Here is a 24,295-nt window from a genome sequence, read left to right on the forward strand (position 1 = left end):
CCTGATCAGCACAAATGACAAACAGCTGATCAGCGCGACACCTCCCACTCGAGCTTCATGCGCACATGCACCCAAGTTACATTGTCCGCATTGAAGGTCGCCCACATCAAAATTATAACCCCTGTTCCTCAATAGGTAGCAGAACAACTAGCCGCCTCACATCCCTGTGAAGTACAACCCCACTACCCCTCGCCCTCAGATCTTCCCCTAATTGTCCGGGCTGTGAGGCAAGAGGACACTGGCCAGAAGTGACGAGCACATCCACATCTCTGACGACACCTCTGCGATCCGGGTTGACAGCAACAATCCTTCCCAGACAAAACTGACCACGCAGGGCATTCTGGTCACAAAGCCAGACAACATCCCCGACAGCAACATTCCTCTCGAGCGTGTGCCACTTGCTTCTAATAAAGATATTTGGACCAGCCAATTGACACCAGAACCTCCAGAAGCTTTTGACTTGGGTTTGAATCTCTTGAAGGCGTTTGAATGGATAACCTTCAAAATCAAAAGGTCTTGAAGTCTCCATCCTGAGACGCCCGACCCAGCAGGAGATGGTTCGGTGTCACATACTGGATCCGATCTTCTTGACTCTGGATTCTTGCATCAATTGGACGCTCATTCGCCAGGTTAGCCGCCATCTGAAGAGCTGTGAGGAATTCGTTGAAAGTGAGATTGACTGTTTTATTGAGATTTTGAAGAGCCCGCTTCACAATCCGCACTGCAGCTTCCGCAGCTCCATTTCGATGGGGAGAGTCAGCAGGTAGTACTTTCCAGGCCCAGCTTGTGCCATTACTCGCATCATACTCCTCCAAGCCAGCAGTGTCTTGAGCCCGAAGGAATGCATAGAGATCTTCTAAGACTGGTTTAGCCCCAATGAAGTTGGTCCCAGGGTCTGACCAAACCTTCTGGGGATGACCTCTCAAGGCGACAAACCTTTGATAGGCCATAAGAAAGCTTTCTGTTGACATGCTGCTGACAAGTTCAACATGAAGTGCTCTACTTGCAAGGCAACTAAAGACGACTCCCCAGACTTTAGTTGTTACCCTTTTTTTGACATCTTTACCAGATACGGTCCAAACATATCCACTGTGATGAACTGAAAGGGGGCAGCAGGCCTTGTCCGTTCAAAGGGTAGGTCACCCATCACTTGCTTACATACTTTTGCTCTTGCCTTTCGACAGACAATACATTGGTTGATGATCTTTTGGGCAACTCTTCTACCGTCAACAACCCAAGCCTTGCTCCTCATCCTTAACAGCATTCCAGCAGCTCCTTCATGCCCTTCTTGATGACTTTGTCGGGCCAAAAGAACACCAAGCCAAGACTCAGCCGGTAATAATGGAACACCGATCTTGTCTTCCTTGAAGTGTTGAATTCTACCACCACAAATCAATAGCCCACTTGCTTCATCCTTACACACAACAAGTCTGTCCATGGTGGTATTGGAGAAATTCTTACCCTCCTGGGCTGCCAGACAGAGATCTCGGAAAGCATCGTCACGCTCCTGGGGTGTACAAACTCCAGCCAGCTGGACTGCCTCCCACTTTAATCCTCTGGCCCTTCCTCGAAGGAAGATTTTTGCTGCCCTCCATACCAACGCAAGAGTTTTCAGCAGCTTCCTCAGATTTCCGAACCTTTTAACATCCAGCAGTTCTTTCAACATTGTTCCTGCCGCAGGCCTGTGTAGATCTAATTCAGGCTTGTTTGAGATCCTGTCAAACTTTTTGGCTCGAACCCGGGTCAGTGAAGCACCAAAAGTCTTCTTTTGGATTTTAATAATATTATCTCTTGCAGCTGCAGCAACATCCTTTGCAGACTTCAAGGGCCACTCCCATTCTGGAAGATGGAGAAATCCCGGCCCAGCCTGCCACTGGGACCCTTGATCCAAATCTTTGGGTCCAGCTCCTCTAGTGACAATATCTGCAATGTTCAAAGACCCCGGGACCCACCACCAGTCTTGGGTATTGGTGTTGCTTTGAATTTCTCCAATTCGGTTGGCAAAAAAGGTTTGATAGCCATAACTCTCTCGCTGAATTGCCCCAAGGACCGTCTGGCTGTCCACCAGATGGTACCACTTCCCCACATTAATCTTACAGCTCTTCAGGAAGTATTTCTTCAAATGAGAAGCATAGACAGCCCCACAGACCTCTGCTTTGACCGCATCTCCCTTATGCTCCAACGGTGTCAGCTTGGCCTTTGATTCAACCAACCGAACAAACACCTTTCCTTGGCATCTCCATCTCAAATACAGCACTGCGCCATAAGAGTACTCACTGCCGTCAGAGAAGGTAATGCCCCAAGGCTCAGCTTTTGGGTCAGAAGGAGTCAGTGCCCTCGGGAATCTCAACTTGCCAAGCTCGGTATAATCCTCCAGCAGGCAGATAATGTCTTCTCGAAGCGAGTCAGACAGAGGAGTGTCCCACGTGCTCTCAGCTTGGCTGCCCTTTTCCTTCACTTCTTGAAAGGCTCTCCTTACAAGGATAGCTCCCCTCTGCTTAACAGGAGTCACAAATCCAAGAGGATCATATAACCCAGACACTTGACTAAGGAGCTCCCTTCGAGTGAGTGGATTCGGAGCCTGCAGCTTCACTTCCTCCTTTGACAGGTCAGCACCCAACCTCATCTTTCTCCGCTTCCTTGAGAAGTTTACAGCAACCATTAAGTGGAACTCATCCACACCTGGGGTATAACCCATTCCCAACGCCTTGTTATCTTCCTCAGTAAGCTGATTTGGAAGGACAAAGACAGCGGGGGTAACTCGCTTTCGCTTCTCCAGGTCTTCCCTCCCACTCTGAACGGAGTACACCCAAGGTTTGAGCTGAAACCCACCCGCTTCAAGGATTTGCCCAACATTAGCTGTCAACTGCTTGAGTCGTTCTAAGTTGTTATGGGAGGTAAGTATATCATCAACATAAGAATCTTCCTCCAATATGCAGCGCTCTTCCTTGAGGTGGACAAACTCCGGCAGGCTTGCAGTCTCTCGCATTGCTACCTGTGCGATACAACCAGTAGGTTTATCGCCAATGTTGACTCTTGTAATGGCGTATTCCTCAATGTCCTCAGCCTCAGAATCTCTCCAGAGAAACCGATGGAGGTGCACCTCTCTGTCCTCCAGCCAAACCGAGTTATACATCTTTCTAATATCACCCAATGCAGCATACGCGCCTTGCCGAAACCGAAGTAGGACAGCACGAATGTTATTCAGCACGTCGGGGCCTTTAATAAGGAGGTCATTAAGGCTCTGGCCCCTAAATTTCTGACTGCTGTTCCAAACAAGACGAACAGGGGTGGTGACTGAATGGGGGTTTGGAGCAATAAGGTGGTTTACGTACCATACGGGCCCAGCCCAACTTTTTACCGTCTCCTCTGAGAGCTTGATGGCAGCTTTCCGCTCAAACATATCATGGACTTGCGCCTTGTAGGCCACCTTCCACTCAGGCTCCTTGCCCAATTGCCGCTCTGTCCTCAAGAACATAGCCTCCACAGCCCTTTTGTTGTTCGGTAACGTTAGAGGGTCCTCCGTCCAAGGGTACCTTGCATGCCAATGAGGCTTGTCACTGTGGTGGTCCCCAGCTACATAGGTCAGGCCACTCCTCACCTGCTCAAGCTCTCGCTCCTCCAACAGGGTCATCTCCTTTCCACCGGGCTGACACTTGCCACAATGACACCCGCCACATCGGGGCTCGCAGGCAGCACCAATGCTATCCCACTTCCACCAGCTTATAAAATCTCGACTGGTGCTTAAGGTAGTAGCGAGGGTGCCCTGAGATAGCCTCTTTTCACACTTGTGGATGAACTCTGTATACTTTTCCGCAGCACTCCGCATGGAGCGGGCAAAGTGAGTTCGCGAGGCATGGGCTGTGATGTCGACTTCCTCCATGAGGTCGGGGTGAGAGCCTGCAACAGTTTTACCCAAAGGGCCATCCCACAGAACGAGGTCTCCTACTGAACGCACCTTTTGTGGAACAAGTCAGCCCTCCTTATGGCTAATGAGTAACTGAATTTGTGTAGGACGAACAAGTTCCCTCAGGGGGACATCTGAAAAGATGTTTTGCAACCTTTTGGCGGAGACATGATGGTGAATCTCTGCAATGCTGTCAAGACCATAGCAAACAAGTTGGTGAGATCTCAAAGTGCCCTTTGAAGTATTGACTCTAATTTTCAGCAGATATCTCTTTGTTTCCACTATAGTCTGCATGCCACCAACTCTGTGCACTACAAGAATGACATCTTCACTCCTCTGCTTCAGTTCACTTGCAGCTTTATGAGTAATATAATTGGTGTCTGATGCGAGGTCTATCAAGGTCCCAATTTTCTGCCCGGCATTGGCAGTGACCTCCAAAATCATCATAATAACCGGGAACTCTTCAGGACTGTCGTGATATATTAACTGATCACCAAGCACGGAATTGAGTGTCCTTGCAGTGGTGTTACAGAAGACGTTGCGACATTGCTTGGCCAATTCTGGGGGAAGCTGCGTTAAGAACTCCTCTTGCTCTTCAGTGCACCTTCTCCCACTATGATCTGCTGAATTCAGCTTTGGCCTGGCCTTCGGCATGCCTTTCTGAGAACTTAAAGCATTAGGACATAGAAGGTAATGATGCTCCTTCACTCCCCTGCCCTTACAGCTTTCGTCTTTACAATAGAATGACGATTTACATTCCCCCTCCTCGTGGACCTCAAGACAGTTAATACATGCCCCAAGCTTCTGAACTGCTTCCTTCTTTTGAGCAAGGCTGAGAGATTTAAACCTTTTGCACCAATACAAGCGTCGCTTGTGACCATTCTCCCCACAGACAATGCAGCCTCCGTGGGGGTTTCCTGTCCTTGTTGCCTTTGTCCTGGCGAGCTTTGGTTGAACTCTTTGTTCCCTTCTTAGGAATTCCTCATCTTTCAACTGTTCCAATTCCTCATAAATTTGCTCTTGACCTTTTAGAAATGCGAGTAGCATCTCAAAGCGGTCCCTTTGCGGCTCTTCACACCTCTTCTCCGCAACAAACAAAAGCCACTCCTTTTTTAACAAGTCCGGCAACTTACTTTCCAGCGACTTTGTCATTAGTGGATTCCTTAAAGCCCCTATGTCACCCAGCTCACTTAGGTCACTCAAGGCTTTCTCAATCACCCTTATGAGATCCACAATTCTCCGAGGCTGGTGACCCTTCACCGGGGGCAGAGCCTGCAGCTCCTCCACTATTTCCAGTGCTATAGCTGTTTTGTTTCCAAAACGATTCTCTAAAAGTCGAAATATATCTTCTGCAGTAGCACACGTAGATAGCCGCAGGTCTCTTGCCACCTTTTCCTCCAAACTGTCAAGCAACTGGAACTTCTTGACCTCTTTCGAACCAGTAAGTTCCCCTTGCCTCTGGAGTGCTTCCCAGTCTTTGCACCAATTATAAAAGCTCCTCTTGTTGCCATCAAATCGAGGAAGGGCAGCAGGTCTCAGCTTAATTGCAGGTGCCTGTGAACAGGGGTCAAAGACTCTTTGCACTTCGTTTTCCACCCTTGCCTGAATCAGGAAAACCTTTTCTGAAGACAGCTTAGCTGCACAAATCTCGACTTCCTTAATTCTCTGCTGAAGATCCTCCCTCACCGCAGAAGGGGCCCACCGGCTCCACTTATGATGCACCTCCTTTGCCGCTTTGACACGAGTCTCCAGTTGACTTAGCATATACTCATATGCTTCCATCCTCATGTCTGCAGCATGGGCCGAGGATCTCTCATACTCAGCTTCAGCCAACTCTAGTGCAGTGCATAACTCAGAGTGCCCAAAATTGCTCCAAATCATATGTCGAATCCTACTTTGCTCCTCCTCCATTTGCTGTTCGCACACACTTGCAGTACTCTTAATGTCTTCACACTGTTCCCGCTTCAAAGCGGATCCACCCTCTTTATCCCAAGTTTCTGACAGAGCCGCCTCTAGATCGTCATTTGCGTCAATCACTTTGTCTGCTTCTACTGCAATCTTGGTAAAAGCATCCTGCAGCTCATCCACGGACATGCTCTTACATGATCTTGCAATTGAGTTAGCTAGTCTAGAAAATTGCCTCTTAGCGGTGGTCCTGTTGGTCTTTAGCTGTTGCAAACCTTTTGATTCCGACATTATTTTAGCTGGAGCTTAAACTTTGGGCTGGAGCTTAGACTTTGTTTTTATTTTGCTGATGACTGGCAGCCGGTTTTTTACTGTCGAGCGTTATTCCTCATTTTACTGCGCCCCACGCTCGAAGGGATTTCACCCGCAATTCCTTAATCATGCAGCAGATGTTTTACTCAGATGACGCTGTAACATTTCCAACTTCTTGTTTATTGGGTTTTGCTTTGATGCCACCAGGTAAAAAACCTTAAAACACACATACATACACAACTGTAAATATAATATACCATAAACCATTTCCAAATAACTAACTTAAATTAATTTAGCGACACGTACCTTATTTAATCAATTTCATTTCCTAAAATACATATAAAAGCCGCCAACACCAAATTAGTCCTCATTATCATTACTGATTGATGCAGCCACACGATTGAACAAATTACTCATTACACAATAAATAATCAGCAGCTTATATTATCAAACTATAAAGTAACAATCAAAAATCACAATTTAAAAACATAAGCCCGCAGCCAAGCGGCTTGCAGCTTCAATGCACGTGAATTTAAGTGAATATTCACGCCCACACCACATACACAAAAAATCCCCTTTCGTACAAACAACAAGTATCTACGAATCATCCCATCCAAACTACACACGAACAACGCCCCATGTTGCCTACAGCGCCTTCACAAGCGCGAGTAGCGACGTGGGGCAGAAGTAAAGACGCCCAACAGTGTGATCATATTAATACACAAAAATCTTACCGGCTGCCTTTCACAGATTATTTGCGGGTACACGCACAGTTGTTTAAAGTCAATCGGAACGGGCATAACTTAAAACTCGCCCCACAACCACTACTTGTCGCTACAGTAACATCCGGTATGAATAAAGTCCGCCCCTATAAAGGGCCCGGGTACGCGCGCTAACCGGCCGACAGTTCCGCCCTGATCAGCACAAATGACAAACAGCTGATCAGCGCGACAATAACTGTTGATCGTTTCTCCTTATAGGGCTGCGAATGGGGCGTAAAGTGGAGCTGCTGTCAATAAAAAACTCATGTCATCAGTCAACTGTCTATGTCTAAGTATGCTACGTGGCGCAATCTAATCGCCAAAACGATGAAGAAGTGAACAGAGCGAGTGGTGATGTCAGCAGATCGCATCAGAGCGCAGCTCGTCTGAACATTATAACAAGACGTTATATCTGTTATAAACAGTGTTGCCACAGTTACTTTGAAAAAGTAATCCAATTACTGATTACTGATTACTCCTTGAAAAAGTAACTTAGTTACTTTACTGATTACTCAATTGTAAAAGTAACTAAGTTAGATTACTAGTTACTTTTTTAGTTACTTTTCCCAGCTGCCGAAAACAACCCTCTGCCACCTCAACATGACAGATACCTGTTTTGCCAAAACTCACTTTATAGTCACCCTTTCTTGACTTCAATGAAAATAAATACTTGTTTTATAAAAAGTAAAATAAAGACCTCTTTCTTGACCTCATATTTAACTGTTGACAGCACTGTAACAGTAAAACTTGCAATTTCGAACCTACATTGTTTAGCAATATTAGTAGTTGTAGTAAAAAACGGCTTCACAACTGGACCTTTAATCTAGGGGTGTTGTGGGGGGGCACATCCTTGCCCCACGCCCCCATTCCATCTGGATTCGCCCCTGCTTTGGTGTTTGAGCACAAAGAATGGATAACATTTATTTATGCAGAAAACAGGACCAGATTTACAGGTAAGAAAGTTTTATTGCGTTTTCACATCATGTGGTCCTCAGAAAGAGAGTTTAGGTGCATTTGAGTGGAAAATAGTGTTAGTTGTTGACGCGTCGCGGAGGATCAGCTGTTTTTAACGACCAGATACAGTGGCTCAGCTCAGAATTCTAAATAAAGGAGGAAAAACAGTATAAAAATGTCTTTGTAAAGTTCAGTGCAGGTGTGCTGATCACCGCGCTTTAAGAGGTGACGACGAGTCGAGCAGCTGCAAAAAAACGCGGATGAAAAGCTCACAGCTCGCTTAAAGTGGGCAGTTCAGTCGAACCCCGACCTCCTGCCCACAGACCAAGTTTAATGCTGCTGTTGACCCACAATGAAAAATAATAGTAACGCACAGTGACATGGAGAAGTAACTTTAATCTGATTACTGATTTGGAAAGATTAGCGCGTTAGATTACTCGTTACTAAAAAAAGTGGTCAGATTAGAGTAACGCTTTACTAAGTAACGCGTTACCGGCATCACTGGTTATAAACATACTTTAACAGTTGCACACAAGAACAAAAGAACACACAACTGTTTTACCAAGCCATGACAAGGTAAACATGACAAATAATTACCTTTTTACATGGCTCAAAATGCTTTCTGCAGCTTGTTAGCCATGTGAGTGCGCGAACAGCTGAAGCTGGAGCGGTCCTCTGTGATTCAGGAAATGATTCCAGCCGTTTTCAACAGCCAATTTGCAGAGAAAATGATTAATCCGACACAAAATAATTATTTTAGATAAACAGCGTCCAGCACAGAGTGCATGGCAGCCTGTAGAACAAAGAACGGCGTCCAGCTGGGATAACAGCGGGTGGGATCATCACGACGACATACATGCTATTGCATGCGTGCAAAGGCATTCAGGCGGCCTTAAGTCGGCTCTCCTCTGCCCCGCTGAGTCCCACAGTCAGATGCGCGTTCAAGCTTGTGGGGGTGTGGCTTTGAACAGCGCACTGACGGAGTAGGGGGAGGAACCTAGAGGAGGTGCTACTTTCAAATTTTCCTAGCGCTCTTAAGCTGGGCATACATTATACGATATTTTCAATCGTTGTACTTGGCTCCAGCTCAAACTGTGCGACAAAACCGCAGGGTTTAAAAGTTCAGCGCGCACAATTCATGTTCTCACACTGTACGGCCCGATGCTCTGATGCAATCGGACTGCTCACATTGTACGTTCAAAAACCACACGTCGGGCTCATGTTTCCAGAAGCAAAACCTAACAGAAGCTTTTTTTTTTCTTTAAAAAAAAAAAAAAAATTATGTACATTCTCATGCCTATCAGCGCGCACAGTGAGTGAAATCAGGTGGGGGGAGACTGAACGCATATGCGTGCGCGCACGCACAGCAGACAGCAACATGATTCATGAGAGGACAGTAAAAAAAGAAAACATAAACATTCATAACAGGTGTTGCTACTTACACTGTTGTATAAATAAACTATATTTCATATGGAGTCTTACAGCTGTGCTCATCTGTCATAAATCCTGTTGTTGTCTGCTGTGTGTGTGTGTGTGTGCGCACGCTCGCACATACACATTCAGTCTCCCCCCACCTGATTCCACTCACTGTGCGCGCTGACAGGCATGAACTTTAATATGATATTAGGTTACTGCGAGGGGACGCAATAAAAAAAAACACAAGACTTTACATGAGATCACCGTTTGCTCTCTCCAGTGTTTGCTCATGGACAGTGCGCGAGGTAATCAGTGCGTAGATGCTTGTAGTGCTGCTTCAACAGCGCGGAACCTTCACGAGTCACGACGGCTGACCAAAATATCAAACAGGTTTGATTTTCATCCGACCATATGATTCCCGATCGGGAGGAGGTCGTGAGATGTTAAACGCAGCTCGTTACTCCATGTAGACTGCACGATGCAGGATGCACGATTAAGCTGAAACTCGGCGCGATCCAAAAAATTCTCGCACAAGTGAAAAATCGGCTGAAAAAGGGGCAAAACTCACACAGTGTAACTCAGCCTAACTCGCTCTCCAGGACTACCAACTCTAGCTTGAATGCACTTTATTGGATTAATTCTGAATGAGGGTATCTTCACTACAGCATTTTATTTATTTAGCATTTTATTTATCTGTGATGTATTCATGAACTAGCACTTCCCTGCTATCCTACTACTCTGTGTCCCCAGGGTGAATAAAAAGTCTGCAGACCAAGAGCCTTCTCTTATCATTCGTCTACTTTGTGGAATGATCTCCCTGTGGAGATAAAACAGTCAGATTCCATAGAGACATTCAAGCCCAGACTAAACACACATCTGTTGTCATCGTATGGCTAGCATAATGGCATAGTATGGAACTTTGCTTTCTATCATTTTAATTAATCTTATAAGCAACGGAACAAGTCACAGCCTCACTTTATATAAACTCTGGGACTGTTAGTGAAGCTCAGGGCTAGGTGCCAGTGCCTTAGTATTCTCTCTGCTTCCCTGTCGATTTACTGTCGGTGAACTCATACCTTAGGTGCAGTTATTTCCAGTCAACTCATACTGCTCTTGGCATCACGGTGGATTAGTGGTTAGCACTGTTGCCTCACAGCAAGAAGGTCATGGGTTCAATTCCCACCTGTGGCCTTTCTGTGTGGAGTCTGCGTGTTCTCCCCGTGTTTGCGTGGATTTTCTCCGGGTGCTCCGGCTTCCTCCCTGGAATGCAGATTAGGTGGATTGGATACTTTAAATTGTCTTTAGGGGTGCGTGCAGGTGTGAATGTTTTTTTTATCTAATTGTAGCCAAGCAACAGACTGGCATCCTGGCCAGGGTGTACGCCGCCTCATGCTCTATGACTGCTGGGATAGGCTCTAGCCCCCCGCGACCTCCAACTGAAGTAAGCGGTTGAAGATGAGTGGGAGTGAGTGATTCTGATTTTTTCTCTCTGTCTGAGGCACTGAAGAGTCCGTGTGACGCTGATGGCTGCGCACCACAGGGTGCCAGACTGACCACAAGATGCCCTGGCTGAAGCCAACAGAGCCGCTCGTAGACCACCTGGCTGAGGGTGACCTCTCTGAGTCACTGCAGTCTGCTTCTGGAATGCAGTCTTGCATGAAGACTACTTTTACAAAAGTGAAACTGATGATGGATGGACACTGGCCCTGCACCCCACTTAAAATTGTCTCCCTGCAGCAGAATGTTTCCATCTATTTGTTTTGTAGCTTCAACACGACACAGAGTTCAACTATAAAATCTGTAACGGTGTCACTCATTTGCTGCTGTGTGGATGAGCAGCGACCTTCAGTCTTAGATCAGGACATGAAAACGTGAGACTCAATATGCACTGTGGTGTCTCATCAGAGACAGTTCCAAATGATTTCACAAATATGAAGATGATGAAATCAGACCACAGACTAAATCTGATGCACTGCAGGAAAACAAAAATAACCTGGAAACGTTCACCACGGAAGTAAAAACCCGGATTTCCGGTAATTCCCGGAAAACTCCCGTCATTGTTATGATGATTCATGTGTTGTTGCAGCTGTAAAATCAATTTGATTTGTGTAATCTACTTGTAGTTGTTCCTTTGAGTCACATTATAATTTACAATTTTATTAAATGTATCTGTGATAGACTGGCTCCAGGACTCTTAACTGGAATAAGCGAGTTTAGGTAAAGGATAGATGGATGGATCATACAAATATTACAGTATCATGACACTACACACAGCAAAACTCACAGTTGATGGTGCCTTCTGTATCTGTATTATAGTGGGCGAATGACTCCCATAGGTCACCACCATCACTGTGCATTAGTGCACGCACTGTCACCGGCCAGTGTGGGGGCAAGAATTTCCCTCCAATACAGATCGGATCGTCTATGAGGGCACGAACTGGACTGGCTGTCAACAGGGGGGCTGGTCTGTATCTGCTGCTTCTTCGAACTGCACCTACACAGAGAAAAATAAAATACTTTGTTAGAAATATCTGTGTGTGTATATATTATTTTGTTGTCATTTTGAAGGCAAGTTTTTTGGGTGAATGCCAGAAGATTAATGTTTGGGGTAGATTGGTCAAAGGTCAGTGTCATTATAAATATTTCCTGAAAAACATTTTTCAGGGCATCGCCACAACCAACAGGGAGACTTGTATCAATCAGTAAATAATTTGTAATCAAATCATTTTTTCTCCGTGTTTGTGTGGGTTCCCTCTGGGTGCTTCGGCTTCCTCCCACAACCACCAGGTAAGGTGAACTGGAGATGTTAAATTGGCTGGAGGTGTGCGTGCGGGTGTGACTGTGTTTGTCTGTCTATATGTGGCCCTGTGACAGACTGGAGCCCTGTCAAAGTACCTTGCCTCACTCCCGGTGACCACTGGGATAGGCTTACCCTGACGGTGACCCCTAATTGAAAGAAATGGGTTTAGAAAATGAATGAATATCATAATTTTTAGAAAAAAACACATTTTCAAGGACTAAGTAAACTGATCTTGTCTGTGCAAATCCAGAATTCAACTGCATATATGTACCGAATTTTGTGCAAAATGGAGTGGAAAAAGAGGGATTTTTGACCTCTGACCCCAGTGACCTTGACCTTTGGTAAATTTGATCTGACCTGGGCAATTCCAAAGTCCAACTACATATATGTGCTACATCTGCTAGACATCAGAGTTACAAATCAAAATTTTGACTTTTGACCCCTTCCCCTCTAGCTGCCACCTTATCGTGGTGGGGGAGTTTGCGTACCAGAATGATCCTAGGAGCTATGTTGTTGGGGCTTTGTGCTCCCTGTAGGGTCTCCCAAGGCAAACAGGTCCTAGGTGACGGGTCAGACTAAGGGCAGTTCAGAACCTCCATGACCAGTAAAAAAATCAAGGACCGAGACGTCGCCCAGTATGGCGGAGCCGGGGTCCCACCCTGGAGCCAGGCCTGGGGTTGGGGCTCGCGCGCGAGCACCTGGTGGTCAGGCCTTAGCCCATGGGGCCCGGCCGGGCTCAGCCCGAAAGAGCGACGTGGGCCCACCCTCCTGTGGGTTCACCACCTGCAGAGGGGGCCAGGGGGGTCGGGTGCAGAGAGGATTGGGTGGCGGTCGAGGGCGGGTAGCCCGGCGGCCTGGTCCATGCTCACAGCCCCTGGCTGTTGGGACGTGGAATGTCACCTCGCTAGGGGGAAAGGAGCCTGAGCTTGTGCGGGAGGTTGAGAGATACCGACTAGAGATAGTCGGGCTCACCTCCACGCATAGCTTGGGCTCTGGTACCCAACTCCTGGAGAGGGGCTGGACGCTTCATTTTTCTGGCGTTGCTCACGGGGAGAGGCGGAGAGCTGGGGTCGCATTGCTTATTGCTCCCCAGCTCAGTCGCCATGTGTTGGAGTTCACTCCGGTGAATGAGAGGGTCGCGTCCCTACGCCTTCGGGTCGGGGACAGGTCTCTCACCGTTGTCTCGGCCTACGGGCCGAGCAGCAGTGCAGAGTACACGACCTTCCTGGAGTCCCTGGGAGGGGTACTAGATAGCGCTCCAACTGGGGACGCCATTGTTCTCCTGGGGGATTTCAACGCCCATGTGGGTGGTGACAGTGAGACCTGGAGGGGGGTGATCGGGAAGCACAGCCTCCCCGATCTGAACCCGAGTGGTGTTCAGTTGTTGGACGTCTGTGCTAGTCAGTTTGTCCATCATGAACACCATGTTCGAGCACAAGAGTGTCCATAAGTGCACGTGGCACCAGGACACCCTGAGCCGGAGGTCAATGATCGACTTTGTAGTCGTATCATCTGACCTTCGGCCACGTGTCTCGGACACTCGAGTGAAGAGAGGGGCAGAGCTGTCGACCGATCACCGCCTGGTGGTGAGTTGGATCCGCTGGGAGGGGAGGAAGCCTGTCAGACCTGGCAGGCCCAAACGTATCGTGAGGGTCTGCTGGGAATGACTGGCGGAACCCTCTGTCAGCGAGGTCTTCAACACCCACCTCCGGGAGAGCTTCTCCCAGATCCCGGGGGAGGTTGGAGACATGGAGTCCAAGTGGACCATGTTCTCCACCTCCATTGGCGATGCGGCCGCTCGTAGCTGTGGTCGCAAGGTCTCTGGTGCCTGTCACGGCAGCAATCCCCGAACCCGGTGGTGGACATCGGAAGTAAGGGATGCCGTCAAGCTGAAGAAGGAGTCCTACTTATCTTTGTTGGTAGGTGGGACCCCAGAGGCAGCTGACAGGTACCGGCAGGCCAAGCGTGCCGCAGCCCGTGCAGTCGCAGAGACAAAAACTCGGGTCTGGGAGGAGTTCGGGGAGGCTATGGAGGAGGACTATCGGTCGGCCTCGAAGAGATTCTGGCAAACCGTCCGACGCCTCAGGAGGCGGAAGCAGCTCTCCACCAGCACTGTTTACGGTGTGGGTGGGGAGCTGTTGACCCTGACTGGGGATGTTGTCGGGCGGTGGAAGGAGTACTTCGAGGATCTCCTCAATCCCATCGTCACGTCTTCCGAGGAGGAAGCAGAGACTGGGGACTCAGAGGTGGACTCATCCATTACCCAGGCCGAAGTCACCGAGGTGGTTAGAAAGCTCCTCGGTGGCAAGGCTCCTGGGGTGGATGAAATCCATCCTGAGTACCTCGCATGGCGATCGGGGACAGTGCCTCTGGATTGGCAGACCGGGGTGGTGGTCCCTCTGTTTAAGAAGGGGGACCGGAGGGTGTGTTCCAACTATAGGGGGATCACACTCCTCATCCTCCCCGGTAAGGTCTATTCCAGAGTACTGGAGAGGAGAATTCGACCGATGGTCGAACCTCAGATTCAGGAGGAGCAGTGTGGTTTTCATCCTGGTCGCGGCACACTGGACCAGCTCTACACGCTCCATCAGGTGCTCGAGGGTTCATGGGAGTTCGCCCAATCAATCCACATGTGTTTTGTGGATCTGGAGAAGGCGTTCGACCATGTCCCTCGGGGCACCCTGTGGGGAGTGCTCCGGGAGTACGGGGTCCGGAGTCGTTTGCTAAGGGCTATCCGGTCCCTGTACGACCGCAGCAGGAGCTTGGTTCGCATTGCCGGTAGTAAGTCAAACCTGTTTCCAGTGCACGTTGGCCTCCGCCAGGGCTGCCCTTTGTCACCAGTTCTGTTCATTATTTTTATGGACAGAATTTCTAGGCGCAGCCAGGGTGTAAAGGGGGTCTGGTTTGGGAACCACAGAATCTTGTCTCTGCTGTTTGCGGACGATGTGGTTCTGTTGGCTTCGTCAAATCAGGACCTTCAGCGTGCACTGGGCCGGTTTGCAGCCGAGTGTGAGGCGTCCGGGATGAAAATCAGCACCTCCAAATCCGAGGCCATGGTTCTCGACCGGAAAAAGGTGCTTTGCCCTCTTCAGGTCGGTGGAGTGTCCTTGCATCAAGTGGAGGAGTTTAAGTATCTCGGGGTCTTGTTGTGTGAGATCGATAGACGGATCGGTGCAGCATCTGCAGTGATGCGGTCGCTGTATCGGACCGTCGTGGTGAAGAGAGAGCTGAGTAGGGGGGCAAAAATCTTGATTTACCAATCGATCTACGTTCCCATCCTCACCTATGGTCATGAGATTTGGCTCATGACCGAAAGAACGAGATCGCGAGTACAAGCGGCCGAGATGAGTTTCCTCCACAAGGTGGCTGAGCGCTCCCTTAGAGACAGGGTGAGGAGCTCGGTCACTCGGGAGGAGCTCGGAGTCGAGCCGCTGCTCCTCCACGTCGAAAGGAGTCAGTTGAGGTGGCTCGGGCATCTTTTCCGGATGCCCCCTGGACGCCTCCCTGGAGAGGTGTTCCGGGCACGTCCCATTGGGAGGAGGCCCCGGGGAAGACCCAGGACACGCTGGAGGGACTACATCTCTCGGCTGGCTTGGGAACGCCTTGGGGTTCCCCCGGAGGAGCTGGGGGAGGTGTGTGTGGATCGGGAGGTCTGGGCGGCTTTGCTTGAGCTGCTGCTCCCGCGACCCTACTCCTGATATAGCGGAAGAAAATGGATGGATGGATGGACTTTTGACCCCCACTGATCTCAACTTTTGCAAAAGCAAGTCCATTTTTAGGAGTTGTCTGTTATCCACAAATTAAGTTTGGTGGACCTGAGAGGAATCTGGGAACAAACAGACAAATGTTCATACTTTTGTCTGATACCTTCTCATCCAATAGAACTAGAGTACTTAGGGATCTATACTGGATCACGGTATTGCCAAAGTACCCATATAAGACGTTCGGTACACGTACCAGTAATCCTGTCCCCATATTTTCGATGTATCAGTGTTGGATGTGGGAAGACGTCAGTCTGCTGTTTTGTGCAGCAGCTTGGGCAGCTTTAAAACAGTTTTGGCTGTCTCTGTTACATCTGGTACCAGAGGAAAGGCGGGTGAACCTCACTATGTGGGTAAATCAGACATGAGATGAGTTATTGTCCAAACAGTGCTCAAATTCCACAAAAACAAGAATAGGGAAAGTTCCAGCAAAAAGACATTCATAACCCAGTAAAGGTGAGGGATTCTGAAGCCTAACCCGGAGTGGTGAGGGATCAAACCAAAAGTCCATCTTTGGTGTGGTAAAAAACTGAAGCCAGGAACAAAGATGAGGATGTGAAAGCAAAACTGATAAACTCACAGCCCGTGGGGAAGGTGATAGGAACAGCACACATGGGAAGATCAGGAGACGACATAAGAAAACCCAAACACACCATGTGGTGGACCCCCAACGGAAAGACAAACAGTGGCATAAATACAGACTAAATGGACCACAGATGTTATTGATCAAAGTGTTAAGGACGTACACTAACAAAAGAAACCACAAGAGAGCAGCAAACCACAAGCATCCACAGAAGACTGAAAATAAAGCATAACCAAGGACCCCGCAAGTAAAGACATATCGACAAGTGATGTAATTAATTAATTTAATTAGCTTATAATGCGCCAAATCACAGCAAAAGCCGTCTCAAGGCGTCTTACATAAAACAAGTCAACATAAAATTGAATAAATAATTAAAAATGAGTAAAAAAATTCAAATACATAAATAAAAACAGAAGTAAAAGAATAAAACAAATAAAAAATAAAAACAATCCATAAGAAAGAGAATAAAAATAGGTTTTGAGTCTTGACTTAAAAATGTCCACAGACTCAGACCGCCTCACGGTCGCAGAAAGACTGTTCCACAGGGTGGGTGCACGATACGAAAAGGCTCTTTGACCTGCTGACTTCTTCTTCACCCAGGGAACACAGAGAAGTCCCGCATCCTGAGACCGCAAAGCCCGGGCCGGCACATAGAGTTCCACCAGATCACCCAGATAAGATGGCGCCAGTCCATGAACAACCTTATAAGTCAATAACAAAACCTTAAAATCTGCTCTCACAGAGACAGGGAGCCAGTGCAAAGATTGCAAAATGGGTGTGATATGTTCAGACCTTCTGCTACGTGTCAGAAGTCTGGTGGCAGCGTTCTGAACCAGCTGAAGACCCCTAATGCTGGACTGTGGTAACCCTGAAAATAGAACATTACAATAATCTAGTCTAGAAGAAACAAAAGCATGAATCAGGGTCTCAGCATCAGCCATGGACAGGATGGGGCGGATCCTCGCTATATTTCTCAGATGGAAAAAAGCAGTCCTAGTAACATCCCTGATGTGGAGGTCAAAAGACAACGTGGGATCAAAAATTACCCCAAGGTTCCTCATTTTGCCCGTATGATGTATGACACAGGAACCCAGGCTGAGCGCCAGCTGGTCAAACTGATGCCGATGTCTCGCTGGCCAAGAACCATCATTTCAGTCTTATCAAAGTTTAAAAGTAGGAAGTTACTAGACATCCAACTTTTCACTGATAGAATACAGTCCTCCAGGGATTTTATGGGAGTGAGATTTCCCGCAGTTATCGGCATGTACAACTGAGTATCATTAGCATAACAATGAAAGGCAATCCCAAAACTCCGCAGTATACGCCCAAGGGGTGCCACATACAGGGAGAAAAGCAAGGGGCCTAAAACAGATCCCTGTGGAACCCCAAATCTCATGTCAGCAAGGTCAGAGGTAGTGCCATTATACAAGACACATTGAGAACGACTGGACAGATATGACATCAACCAGGCAGGGGCACTTCCAGTAATCCCCCAAAAATTCTCCAATCTATTGGGCAAAATATGATGATCAAATGCAGCACTGAGATCTAACAACACCAAAACCGTAGTGGTGTCTGAGTCCATTGGTCGCAGAAGATCATTCACAACTTTAGTGAGCGCTGTCTCTGTGGAATATTTCCTAAAAGCAGACTGCAGCGGCTCAAAAAGATCATTCTCAGTAAGGTGGTCTATGAGCTGCCGTGAAACCACCTTTTCTAAAATTTTGGAACAGAATGATAGATTTGATATTGGCCTGTAATTTTTCAATACACTAGGGTCAAGATTAGATTTCTTAAGTAATGGTTTAATCACTGCTGATTTAAAACATTTCTGAACAGATCCAGAGGTTAATGACAGATTAATAATTTCCAGCACAGTCGGCCCAAGAGTGGGCCACAGGTCCTTAAACAATTTTGTTGGTATGGGATCAAATAAACAGGTTGTGCTTTTTGTAGACGCCACAAGTTTCGTCAGCACGCCCAATGAAATACTATTAAATTCTATGAATCTATGTAACGCCTCAGTTGTAGCACCCACCTCCATAGCAGGTTTTAATGGCTGGACCGAGGCGTGCTGAGATATGCTCAGCCTAATATCTTCTATTTTCTTCTCAAAATAATCCAAGAAATCCTGTGCTGAAAAGGGAGAATGACTAACAGGTGGCTGCCCATGAATAAGAAATGCGACCGTGTCAAACAAAAACTTTGAGTTATGTTTGTTTTTACTGATCAAATCCGAGTAATAGGTCCACTTCGTGGCAAGTAGTGCATGCTTATAATCTAAAATAGCATCCCACCACACAAGGCGGAACACCTCTAATTTGGAATAACGCCATTTCCGTTCCAAAGCTCTAGCCTTCTGCCTGAGGTCACGCAAATAATCATTGAACCAAGGTGACTGTACCTTAGGAGGGCGTGACCTTAAAAGAGGAGGTGTAATCTTATCAAGTGTAGGTTTAAGCGTTAAATTTAGACTATCCGCGAAGCTGTCCACTGATTTAGCATTCTCCAGATTCAAAGCTAAAATATCAGGTAGTCTGGCCTCAAGTTCAGTCATAGTTGAGGGTTTAATATGACGCTGCAGTAGTAGACAAGGTTGTTGTTCCACTAAACGTGGCAGCGTAAATGTAAACCTGATAAGTGAATGGTCAGAGACTATAGATGCGAGAGGCAAAACGTCAATATTTGTGACAGCAAACCCACGTGCAAGAACCAGATCCAAGGTATTTCCACTAATGTGTGTTGGGTCCTGAATGCATTGCTGGAATCCTAAATCATCCACAATTTGCATAAATGATTTGCTAAGGGGATCAGAGGGCTTATTTATATGAATGTTAAAGTCACCAATAATCAAAATATTATCTGCACTAGTTGACAAACTAGAGATGAACGCACAAAATTCATCTAAGAAGTCATAATATGGGCCAGGGGGCCTATAAACAGTGACAAAATAACATAGCTGAGCTCGTTTTATGACCCTGACAGTACTTAGCATCGTGGGCATAACGGAGAGTCAGATGCTCAAACGAATTATATTTGTGACCCCCAACAGCTAATAAAGAAAACCTAGATTTGTAAATAAAAGCCACACCCCCGCCTTGCTTCACACCACGAGACGTGACTAAATGTGTACGCTGGTGGACAGGCCTCATTCAGAGGAAGGAGAGTTGTGGGTTTGAGCCAGGTTTCACACAAGCCAATCATATCTAAATGATGATCCATGATTAAATCATTAATCAACAATGATTTCGAGGACAGTGATCTGATGTTCAGGAGACCCAGGGTAAGGACCTCAGTGGGGATGAGTCTCACTGTTCGGAACCCGGCGAAGCAAGCCCAGGTTCCGAGAGCGCCACTGGCGCACATCAATCCGGCGAAGACGTGGACGGCCGGGCCGACAGTCCTAAGAGCCGACCAGCGACACCACACAGGCTCTAACCGGATCCACAAGGCACCAGGGCAGCACAGATCCTGCCAGAATTCTGTACACAGCTCGTCCAGAAGCCAAACAGCAGGCCAAACAGAGCTTTAGCTTCACCGGACGTCCACTTCGTCTCCCGCGGCGACGATTGCGCTTTCGGCCCTGCGGCGACGATTGCGCTTTCGGCCGAAAGGCAGCGCAGGAACACGGCACAGAAAAGCCGGCACCTCCGATAAAAATGGGGGCGGAAAGTTCTGTCCACCCGCCGATAACCACACCGCACCACGAACCGGGGGCTGGAGATCCAGCAGAGTTTGGCGATCATACACCCGCAGTGCCTCTGACTCAAAAACAGCATAAATTAAAAACAAACAAAACACGGTTAGAGCAAAAACAGAACGAGACAAAGTGCTGGTAGGTGATGTACATCATCAGCAAATGAGCAATGAGGGAGGGAACAGATACAGTTTAAATAAGGAAGACGGTGACAGGAAAACAAGGTGCACGTGAGGACGAAAGATCTGGAAAGGGGGGGGGGGGGCGTGGCTGACAGATGAGGAACAGGTGCAAGAGAGTGAGGAAGGAAAACGCAATGCAAACAAACCAAAAGAACTAAGTGACTGGAAAATTAACGGAGAAAAATGAAACATGCTTAAAGCACCCAATAATAAAAGTGAGCAAAACGAAAGGGGAAAAACTAAGAGATAACGTGACTAAGCAAAGTGGAAAACCAGGAGATAATAATAATAATAAAAACAAAACTGGAACAGAACTGATACTGAATAAAATATAGAAATAAATGCAATGACAATACAAAATTACTAGTAAGTAAGTAAGTAAGTCCCTTCGGCTGCTCCCTTGTTTGCACTCAGAGTCAGCAAATCCAAGGTGGATCTGCATGTTGAATTGGCACAGGTTTTACGCCGGATGCCCTTCCTGATGCAACTCCACATTACATGGAGAAATGTGGCAGGGGTAGGATTTGAACCCGGCACCTTCTGCACTGAAACCAAGCGCATTAACCACTTGGCCACCACCCCTGCTACAATACAAAATTACGAATAAGAAATAAATCACAAACGGAACAAAATCAGATACTAAACACTGAGGATAAACAATAAGCAAAACCTGTGACTAAGCATAATGTAAAGAATGTGAAAAGCTAAACCAATACATACATGACTAATAAAATAAAAGATAACCAAGAAGGAAACTAATGACAAAGAAAAGCAATAAATGACTAAACCGAAAATGCAATACATGAGAAAAAACACCAGGAACACAGAATAATACATTTGTTTATTTGTTTATTTGTTTGGATCCCCATTAGCATCTGCAGTATAACTGCATCAGCTACTCTTCCTGGGGTCCATTCATGTTTTAATCACAGTTTCAGTACAATAACATAATAGATTTCCATTAAGGCCTGTAAATCATAATGAAAATTCATAATACATTCAGAATAAATGAATTCATAATCAATTCATCATACATCACAATACTTCAACCATTTGCCTCAGATAATACTTTTTAAGTTCATTTTTAAAACCCAGTCCACTGCTCAATTCCCTTAACTTTAGTGGTAAATGATTCCATTCTCTCATGGCTCGAAACGTCACTGTCCGTTGACTCTGGTTTGTTTTACATTTAGGCAAAATGAAACACAGTCCTTTGGCATGCCTGGTTGGATAAAAATGAGTATCCTTACTAAAAGGCAGTTGTTGGTAAAGGACAGATGGTATCTGAGTTGTAATAATATTTCTTAAAAAGTTTGCTTTTGCATATAGCCACCTGTCCCTCACCAAAAGCCAAGAGAGGCACTTATGCATTGTATCCACACTCGTCCTAAAGCCACATTTTAACACCACACGTGCAGCTTTATTTTGCACAAGCTGTAATTTTTTTTTACATTATTTACTGAAGTATTTGACCAGACAACTGCACAATAATCCAACTGAGACAACACCAAACTTTGAATGACATATGGTATCACTGGTTTAGTTAAATATCTTGAACATCTTTTTATCACTGCCAAAGTCCATCCCATTTTAGAGACTACATTATTTATTTGTTTGTCCCAGGACAGTTGCCTGTCAATACAGACTCCAAGGAGTTTGACTTCTTCCACTTGTTTAACAACTGTATTTTTCATTACAAGATTTAGTTGTGGTTCGGCTCTTAAGGAATGTTTAGTTCCAATAACAATGCTTACTGTTTTTCCTACATTCAGAATGAGTTTGTTGTCTTCAATCCAATTTTCAATCTTTTTAATTTCCTGCTCAAGTTTTGTTTTAACTTCCTCAATTGATTTCCCAGCCATATAGACTGTTGTGTCATCTGCAAACATTGAAATGCTTGCTGTATCAAGCACTAATGGTAGATCATTTGTGAAGATAGAATATAAAAGCGGACCAAGACAAATGCCCTGTGGCACACCATGTTTCACAGTTAAAACATTTGAAAAACATCCATTATAATACAGTAATTGTTTTCTGTCACATAAATAATCACTAATAAACTGCACAGCAGATTTGGAGAAGCCATAACATTCAAGTTTTTTTAGAAGAATTTTGTGATCAATGAGATCAAAAGCAGCGGAGAAGTCTAATAATACTGTCCCAATAATGTTACCTTTGTCTATTTCCCATAACCAGTCATCAGTCACTTGGGTCAGTGCAGTCGCTGTTGAATGCTTTTCTCTATAAGCATGCTGATAATTTGTTATTAAATTATTCTCTCTAAAATAAGCGTTAATCTGATCATACATAATTTTTTCCATTAATTTACTCAATACCAGAAGTAAACTGATAGGTCTGCTATTCATTGCAGAAAATGACACTTTTTTATTTTTTGGCAATGCTATGATTTTTGATATTTTCCAAGCCGACAAAAATTTATTCTCATTAAAACATTGATTAATTATATGGGTTATGGCTGGTGCAATTATTGAGGCTACAGGTTTTAGGAGGCGCCCATCTAGTTCATCTACTCCTGGAGGTTTGTCTTTTAGTGTCTTCAAATATTGTTCAACTTCATTTATACTTAGAACCTTAAGGCAAAAATTACACTTTTTTGATTTCATATTTTCTTTTATGATCCCAAATGACTGATTTTCATTTTTTGATTTTAACTTATTTCTGAATGCGTCTATCTTTTCTATAAAATAATTATTTAAATCATTTGCAATTTCGTCAGATTTAGTTAAAAATCCCTCATTTGTTTCCAAGACCCGTGGAGTTGATGTATTACCATACAGGAGGGAATTGAGACTTCTCCATAACTGTTTACTGTCCGTAAAAGTTTTAAATTTCTCATAATAGTATAATCTTTTCTTTTTCTTGTTTTCTTTCACCACAAAGTTTCTAAGTTTACGATATACTTTCCAGTCAAACTCCCTTCCAGATATTATTGCAGTCTGCTTGGCTTTATCTCTTTCCTTCATTTGTGCTTTCAAATTGACATACAGCCATGGACTGTTTGAGTTGGATACAATACATTTCTTAATAGGTGCATATTTGTTGACAATTTTTGTTAATAGACCGTCAAATATTTGAAAAGCTTTCTCTGGATCTTTTTCAGTCATTACTTCAGACCAATTTACATGTATGATTTCATCCACATACTTGTCAAGATTAAAATATTTAAAAAATCTCTTCCTTATAATTTTAGGACCAGCTTTGGGAACTTTTGTTCTCCTGACAATGCCTATTAGGTTGTGATCAGTAAATCCTACAGATGTAGAAGAGGCATTCAAACAGAGATTTGGTCTGTTTGTAAATATATGGTCAATACATGTTGCCACCTCAGTTCCATCAATTTTGAGACTCACTCTGGTCGGTTCAGATATCATTTGTGTCAGACCATATGCCGTTGCCAGTGTCATCAGTCTAGATTTCATTGGACAATTCATAGTCCAGTCAATGTTCAGGTCACTGAGCAAAGCAGATATACCAAACAAGAGGAACCCACAAATCCCCAAAACAGAACCAAAAGGGATGACCAGGGCATGCCCACAACAGTGTCGTTGTCTCACAGAGTGGCAACGTAACAAATAAGAGCAGCACATCTGCGGTGAGTCTTACAAACACATTTATACTTTTGTTTTCTTACAAAGTCTATGCACGCCCTCTGACTCTGTTAGTGAGGCTAAAACAGCAACTAAAAATCAAGAACAACCACACACCTGCAGCGAGTAAAAAAAGAAAGCACACATAAAACCTTCTCATCTGTCAATCAGGTACGGTGCATATGGAAAGTATTCACAGCGCTTCACTTGAGCCACAACCTTCCAGAAGGACAACCATCTCTGCAGCAATCCACCAATCAGGCCTGTACGGTTGAGTGGTCAGATCGAAGTCACTCCTTAGTAAAAACCACATGGCAGCCCACCTGGAATTTACCAAAAGGCATCTGAAGGACTCTCAGACCATGAGAAACAAAATTCTCTGGTCTGATGAGACAAAGATTGAACTCTT

The 24,295-nt window shown here is 45.7% G+C and overlaps 1 protein-coding gene across 1 annotated transcript in view; it reads right to left on the minus strand.

The window, feature by feature from the left end:
* The window catches only part of LOC117507111 (bile acid-CoA:amino acid N-acyltransferase-like), a 73,974-nt gene that overhangs the window by 48,348 nt on the left and 1,331 nt on the right, over positions 1-24,295 (minus strand). The window contains exon 2 of the mRNA XM_034166881.1: positions 11,540-11,749. Coding sequence (XP_034022772.1) covers positions 11,540-11,749 — 210 coding nt within the window. The remainder of the gene's footprint in view (positions 1-11,539; positions 11,750-24,295) is intronic.

Source organism: Thalassophryne amazonica, chromosome 3 (assembly GCF_902500255.1).
Source record: "Thalassophryne amazonica chromosome 3, fThaAma1.1, whole genome shotgun sequence".
Lineage (NCBI taxonomy): Eukaryota > Metazoa > Chordata > Actinopteri > Batrachoidiformes > Batrachoididae > Thalassophryne > Thalassophryne amazonica.